The sequence below is a fragment of the Coregonus clupeaformis genome, chromosome 27 (genome assembly GCF_020615455.1).
Source record: "Coregonus clupeaformis isolate EN_2021a chromosome 27, ASM2061545v1, whole genome shotgun sequence".
NCBI classification, from domain to species: Eukaryota; Metazoa; Chordata; class Actinopteri; order Salmoniformes; family Salmonidae; genus Coregonus; species Coregonus clupeaformis.
The window spans coordinates 44,081,003-44,088,502 of record NC_059218.1 but is presented as its reverse complement, the minus strand read 5'-3'; the positions used below and the strand labels follow the sequence as shown (position 1 = coordinate 44,088,502).

Below are 7,500 nucleotides of genomic sequence, written 5' to 3'. Positions count from 1 at the left end.
ATAAGTATATCTTCCTGCGGTTAGCCATGAAGACCTCTAGACCAGTGTTCTGGTAGTAAGGTGGGTCAGGTATATAAAGATACTATATAAGTATATCTTCCTGCGGTTAGCCATGAAGACCTCTAGACCAGTGTTCTGGTAGTAAGGTGGGTCAGGTATATAAAGATACTATATAAGTATATCTTCCTTCGGTTAGCCATGAAGACCTCTAGACCAGTGTTCTGGTAGTAAGGTGGGTCAGGTATATAAAGATACTATATAAGTATATCTTCCCTGCGGTTAGCCATGAAGACCTCTAGACCAGTGTTCTGGTAGTAAGGTGGGTCAGGTATATAAAGATACTATATAAGTATATCTTCCTGCGGTTAGCCATGAAGACCTCTAGACCAGTGTTCTGGTAGTAAGGTGGGTCAGGTATATAAAGATACTATATAAGTATATCTTCCTTCGGTTAGCCATGAAGACCTCTAGACCAGTGTTCTGGTAGTAAGGTGGGTCAGGTATATAAAGATACTATATAAGTATATCTTCCTTCGGTTGGCCATGAAGACCTCTAGACCAGTGTTCTGGTAGTAAGGTGGGTCAGGTATATAAAGATACTATATAAGTATATCTTCCTTCGGTTGGCCATGAAGACCTCTAGACCAGTGTTCTGGTAGTAAGGTGGGTCAGGTATATAAAGATACTATAAGTATATCTTCCTGCGGTTGGCCATGAAGACCTCTAGACCAGTGTTCTGGTAGTAAGGTGGGTCAGGTATATAAAGATACTATATAAGTATATCTTCCTGCGGTTAGCCATGAAGACCTCTAGACCAGTGTTCTGGTAGTAAGGTGGGTCAGGTATATAAAGATACTATATAAGTATATCTTCCTGCGGTTGGCCATGAAGACCTCTAGACCAGTGTTCTGGTAGTAAGGTGGGTCAGGTATATAAAGATACTATATAAGTATATCTTCCTGCGGTTAGCCATGAAGACCTCTAGACCAGTGTTCTGGTAGTAAGGTGGGTCAGGTATATAAAGATACTATATAAGTATATCTTCCTGCGGTTGGCCATGAAGACCTCTAGACCAGTGTTCTGGTAGTAAGGTGGGTCAGGTATATAAAGATACTATATAAGTATATCTTCCTGCGGTTAGCCATGAAGACCTCTAGACCAGTGTTCTGGTAGTAAGGTGGGTCAGGTATATAAAGATACTATATAAGTATATCTTACTGCGGTTAGCCATGAAGACCTCTAGACCAGTGTTCTGGTAGTAAGGTGGGTCAGGTATATAAAGATACTATATAAGTATATCTTACTGCGGTTAGCCATGAAGACCTCTAGACCAGTGTTCTGGAGCAGGTATCGTCTGGAGAACACCGCTCTGATCTCACTGAACATCCACTTGCCATGTAGACCCTCAGAGTAGGCCAGGACCTGCACACACACACACACAAACACACACACACACACACGTGCACACACACACACACACACACACACACACACACACACACACACACACACACACACACACACACACACACACACAGACAGAGAGGGATAATGAGTTATATTTCTGCATCAATCTGTCCTCTCACAGTGCACCAGTACTTGAGCAGGTACAGCCAGTAGTCTCTGATCACTGATACCTTGGTGTTGATCTCACTGATACCTTGGTGTTGATGTCACTGTTACCTTGGTGTTGATCTCACTGATACCTTGGTGTTGATCTCACTGTTACCTCGGTGTTGATCTCACTGTTACCTTGGTGTTGAGCTCACTGTTACCTTGGTGTTGATCTTCTTGAAGGCCGGGTCGTCCTCGTCCACCTCAAAGTAGATCTCAGTGGTGGTGATGGAGAGAGTACCATGGACCACCACTACTGGAGATACCAGCTGGGCTGGAGTACTGAGCACCACAGGGCCTAGCAGACAGACAGACAGACAGACAGACAGACAGACAGACAGACAGACAGACAGACAGACAGACAGACAGACAGACAGAGAGGTACGTCAGTGCTACACATCTGTGATGGATGAGGTTAGTTTCCCCCGTGTTAAGCGTTCAGAGCTGCTGGCACAGTGCCAATCAATTATTATTAGTATTACATACAGACTAATATTAAAACCCCTGTCTAGGCTCCAATCAATTAACAGATATCTAATAGTTGTCTTCTCTCTAATCATACTGGCGGTATCTATAATATCTGGATCAATAGGTCAGGACAGGTCACACAGTAGTTATTGATCATTGATTAATTGAAGTGATCAGAAAACAAGCAACACCATGATCAGGGCAGGACTTGGTCCTTTCTAAGTGGTCAACTAAAGGACTAAGGCTGCGTTTAGACAGGCAGCCCAATTCTAATCTTTTTTCCACTAATTGGTCTTATGACCAATCATATCAGCTCTGAAAAAAAGAGCTGATGTGATTGGTCAAAATAACAATTAGTGGAAAAAAGATTAGAATTGGGCTGCCTGTCTAAACGCAGCCTTAGTCCTTTCTACATGGTGAAGTTAACACGTGAAACCATTTATTGGACTGAGTTAGGGTTTGATCTGTTACTAAGTATTATGGTCATGATTTAGTTAATATTAATTAATATGCCATTTAGCAGACATCAGGACTGTTGTATTTTTCTATCCATTGGCTTGATAATAATAATCTGAAAAACACGTTTTTATTGATTAGATTGACATTGGTTTCAGTCGTTATTAAATTGGTTAGAGGATCCGGATCCAGATAACTTGTCCACTTGCCTCTGGAGGTAAACACCCGTGGTGGGAAACGGACTACAGAGGAGAATACACAGAAAGGTATCAACATAGGGTGGATGTGTATGTCTGTCTGTGTGTGTGTGTGTGTGTGTCTGTGTGTGTGTGTGTGTGTGTGTGTGTGTGTCTGTGTGTGTGTGTCTGTGTGTGTGTGTGTGTGTGTGTGTGTGTGTGTGTGTGTGTGTGTGTGTGTGTGTGTCTGTGTGTCTGTGTCTGACCTGCCAGGTTGTCCATCTCTTTCTCCTGCAGCAGACTCACAGCGTCGTCGTCTCCCTCCAGCATAAGCTCCGCCTCCGGGTTCTGACTGACCACTGATTGGCTGCGGAACATCTTCTTAGACTTTAGCCCCTCCTCTTCCTCCTCCTCAGTACCTGCACGACGCAATTAGTAAATACCTGATACATGATGCTACTGTTTAAATTAATCTCAACTAGCTAGCTACTAACTAACTAACTAACTTACTATTTAACTAACTCACTCATTCATTCACTCACTAACTATTCTGGGATAGGTGACTGACCATAGTCCTCCAGGGCTTTGAGTGAAACGTCAGGGTGGGTGGAACCAAAGGGGTTCCGTACGAATCTACGCCTCCTCCTCAGGTCGTCCTCCCAGTAATCCAGACGCCAGAAGTCATGTAATTGGCTGAGGAGAGAAAAGGGGGCAGGACATAGGTTTAAGCCGCTCGTGTAATTGGTTGAGGAGAGAAATGGGGGTGGGACATAGGTTAAAACGGCTCATGTAATTGGCTCAGTACAGAAAAAAGGGCGGGACGTAGGTTAAAGCAGCTCATGTAGTTGGCAGAGAAGAGAAATGGGGCGGGACATAGATTAAAAACAGCTCATGTAATTGGTTGTTTGGAGAAAAGGGAACGGGACACAAGGCTCAATAAGGCTCCAATAGAAATATCCAGATGAATAAATAGAATCGGTAAGATCCTTGGAGGTGTGTCTTAACATTGCTGTGATATTCAAGCATCTCAGTCTTTTAGTGAGAACATTGGCAGATGTCACATCAACAGATCAAGAGACAAAAGCACTAGCCTGGAGAGAGCTCTGAATGACAGGCACACGTCAATCAATCAAAATGTGTGTGTGTGTGTGCATGTGTGTGTCCGTGCGTGCGTGCGTGTGTGCATGTGTGTGTCCGTGCGTGCGTGTGTGCTTGCATGTGCGCGTGTTCACGTGTTTGTGTCTGAGAAAGACAACATATGCTTCCTGTCTCATAGCTTCCTGTCTCATAGCTTCCTGTCTCATAGCTTATCTAACTAACACAAGCCTCTACATCACAGTGACGGCCTTCTTCCCTGCCCTTCCAGCCACCCCCTGTGTGTGTCTTCCCTGCCCTTCCAACCACCCCCTGTGTGTGTCTTCCCTGCCGTTCCAACCACCCCCTGTGTGTGTCTTCCCTGCCCTTCCAGCCACCCCCTGTGTGTGTCTTCCCTGCCCTTCCAGCCACCCCCTGTGTGTGTCTTCCCTGCCCTTCCAACCACCCCCTGTGTGTGTCTTCCCTGCCCTTCCAACCACCCCCTGTGTGTGTCTTCCTGCCGTTCCAACCACCCCTGTGTGTGTCTTCCCTGCCCTTCCAACCACCCCCTGTGTGTGTCTTCCCTGCCCTCCAGCCACCCCTGTGTGTGTCTTCCTGCCCTTCCAACCACCCCCTGTGTGTGTCTTCCCTGCCCTTCCAACCACCCCCTGTGTGTCTTCCCTGCCCTTCCAGCCACCCCCCGTGTGTGTCTTCCCTGCCCTTCCAAATACCCCCTGTGTGTGTCTTCCCTGCCTTTCCAACCACCCCCTGTGTGTGTCTTCCCTGTCCTTCCTACTACCTCTCACCTCTGTGACATCGTGCCCCACGCCCCGTGCTTATTGGTCAGGATGTTGAGTATCTTCTGTTTTAATTGGTTGGCGGTCACATGGTCCCTGTGCTTGGCAGCACTGATCAGGTGATCACACATCTTCTCCTCCTCCCTCCTGTCAGCAGCGTACTGGGCACAGTTAGACTGGGGGGGGGGGGAGAAGGAAGGAGAGAGAGAGAGAACCGGGAGAGAGAAAGAGAGAGACGTTGAGATTCCTGCTATCATGGTTCAGTGTACTTGGACTGGAGGACACAGAGTCAGACACAGATAATATCATTCAGAGGAAAGCAGACAGAAAGGAGACAGACTGAACTCTGACCTCAAACTCAGCGTGTTTGTGTACGTCTTCAGCTCTCTGTCTGTTGAGGATAAACTCAGCCTCGTTGGCCACACGCACAATGTGGTCCTTCATAGCATGGCACAGCAATCTGGGAAGACAGAGATAGAGGGAGAGAGCCAGAGAGAGGGGGATATCAGAAGAGAGAGAGCGAGAGGGGGGGGGCCTCTCTCTAAATTGTCAGCCCTGAGCAGATTATTCCTGATGGTGATAACAGATTAAGCAGTGTGATAGAAAGATAGATTAATGTGACAGGTGATTGATTACCTTCCCTCGTTGATGAGCTCTATGAAGGCCAGACCAGCGTTCTTCTGGATAGAGTTCTGCCACTCCTGGAAACACAAAGGGTCACATTACAACACAGACACAAGGTCACACGCTGACCACTACTACTGACCACTACGGACCAATACTGACCACTACTACTGACAATTACTACTGACCACTACTAATGACCACAACTACCGACCACAACTACTGACCACAACTACTGACCACAACTACTGACCACTACTACTGACCACTACTACTGACCACCACTACTGACCACAACTACTGACCACTATTACTGACCACTACTACTGACCACCACTACGGACCACTACCGACCACTACAGACCACTACGGACCCTACTGAACACTACGGACCACTACGGACCACTACTGACCACTACGACCACTACGGACCACTACTGACCACTACTGACCACTACTGACCCCTACGGACCCCTACGGACCACTGCCGACCACTACGGACAACTACTGACCACTACGGACCATTACCGACCACTACGGACCACTACGGACCACTAGTGACCACTACTGACCACTACTGACCACTACGGACCCCTACGGACCACTGCCGACCACTACGGACAACTACTGACCACTACGGACCATTACCGACCACTACGGACCACTACTTACCACTACGGACCACTACGGACCACTACAGACTACTACGGACCACTACTTACCACTACTGACCACTACGGACCACTACAGACTACTACGGACCACTACTTACCACTACGGACCACTACGGACCACTACAGACTACTACGGACCACTACGGACCACTACGGACTACTACGGCCCACTACCGGCCACTTGCATCAACAGCTCTGTCTGTGGTTAAATTTATATAGCCCCATCCCTCAGCTTCATAGCAAACCAAGAGACAAACATACAAACATACAAATTGCTTCAAATATTTGTCAAAAATCATTTTTTCAAAATAAACATTTTTTTTGTTTTTAATTTTTCAGGAAAATCCTAAAATAAGCCCAAGTTCACAACATAAATCTTCCTATCATGTGACCAGTGGATCATCAGATCTATTCCCGGACAGAGAATACAGACTGCAGACCGCATCGCTAGCTATACTGGCTCATAGCTGAGCCAAAAGCAGTGGTCTGAGAGAGAGAGAGTAAGAGAGCCAGAGAGAGAGAGAGAGAGAGAGAAAGAGAGAGGAGCGAGAGAGAGAGAGAGAGAGAGAGAGGAGAGAGAGAGAGAGGAGCGAGAGAGAGAGAGAGAGAGAGAGAGAGAAAGAGAGAGGAGCGAGAGAGAGAGAGAGAGAGAGAGAGAGGGAGAGAGAGAGAGAGAGAGAGAGAGAGAGAGAGAGAGAGAGAGAGAGAGAGAGAGAAAGAGAGAGGAGCGAGAGAGAGAGAGAGAGAGAGAGAGAGAGGGAGAGAGAGAGAGAGAGGAGCGAGAGAGAGAGAGAGAGAGAGAGAGAGAGAGAGAGAGAGAGAGAGAGAGAGAGAGAGAGAGAGAGAGAGAGAGAGAGAGAGAGAGAGAGAGAGAGAGAGAGAGAGAGAGAGAGAGAGAGAGAGAGAGAGAGAGAGAGAGAGAGAGAGAGAGAGAGAGAGAGAGAGAGAGAGAGAGAAAGGAGTAGGAGGGGTAAAATGGAGAGACACGGTAAAGAGGGTTGATAGTTTGGAAGGTTTGTGTTGAGCCTATGGACCTTGAAGACAGTCCCACTACTTTTTTAATTGTTCCCCTCTAATCAGGGACTGATTTAGACCAGGGATACCAGGTGGTGCAATTGAATATCAGGTAGAACAGAAAACCACCAGTACTCCAGTCCTCCTATGGTAAGATTTAAAGGGAGGGATACGAAAAAGTTTGAAAATGTATGCACTCACTACTGTAAGTCGCTCTGGAAAAGAGCATCTGCTAAATGACTAATGTTTTATGTAAAAAATGGAGAGGTAGATAGCTCCATTATCTCCATGGCTAGGATGGATCTGGAGGACACAGGGGAGCATCTCAGGTTCCCTTCCCCATTCCAGGGATCAATATCTGGGCTGGGGTTCTGTCCCCTGGGCCCCTAATGGAAGACAAGGCTGGAGCCCTGTGTAATACTAGACACACTGACAGGAAGAGGAGGGAAAGAGAGGAGGAGAGGAGAGGGGAATGACAGAGAGAGAGGACTGTGAGGAGGGTAGACAGGAGAAGAAGGAGAAGAGGATCGGAGAGAAGGGGAAGTGGTAGGAGAGAGGAGAGGAGAGAAGGGGAAGAGGTAGGAGAGAGGATCGGAGAGAAGG

General features: G+C 47.1%; 1 protein-coding gene across 4 annotated transcripts in view; it reads right to left on the bottom strand.

Annotated features, from left to right (window-relative positions):
* The window catches only part of nbeaa (neurobeachin a), a 231,892-nt gene that overhangs the window by 17,177 nt on the left and 207,215 nt on the right, over positions 1 to 7,500 (bottom strand). For all 4 annotated transcript variants that reach the window (XM_041851474.2, XM_041851470.1, XM_041851471.2 and 1 more), the window contains 7 exons: positions 5,222 to 5,286; positions 4,937 to 5,045; positions 4,595 to 4,761; positions 3,283 to 3,407; positions 2,981 to 3,133; positions 1,776 to 1,912; positions 1,305 to 1,422 (listed from right to left, as the gene is read on the bottom strand). In XM_041851474.2, coding sequence (XP_041707408.2) covers positions 1,305 to 1,422; positions 1,776 to 1,912; positions 2,981 to 3,133; positions 3,283 to 3,407; positions 4,595 to 4,761; positions 4,937 to 5,045; positions 5,222 to 5,286 — 874 coding nt within the window. The remainder of the gene's footprint in view (positions 1 to 1,304; positions 1,423 to 1,775; positions 1,913 to 2,980; positions 3,134 to 3,282; positions 3,408 to 4,594; positions 4,762 to 4,936; positions 5,046 to 5,221; positions 5,287 to 7,500) is intronic.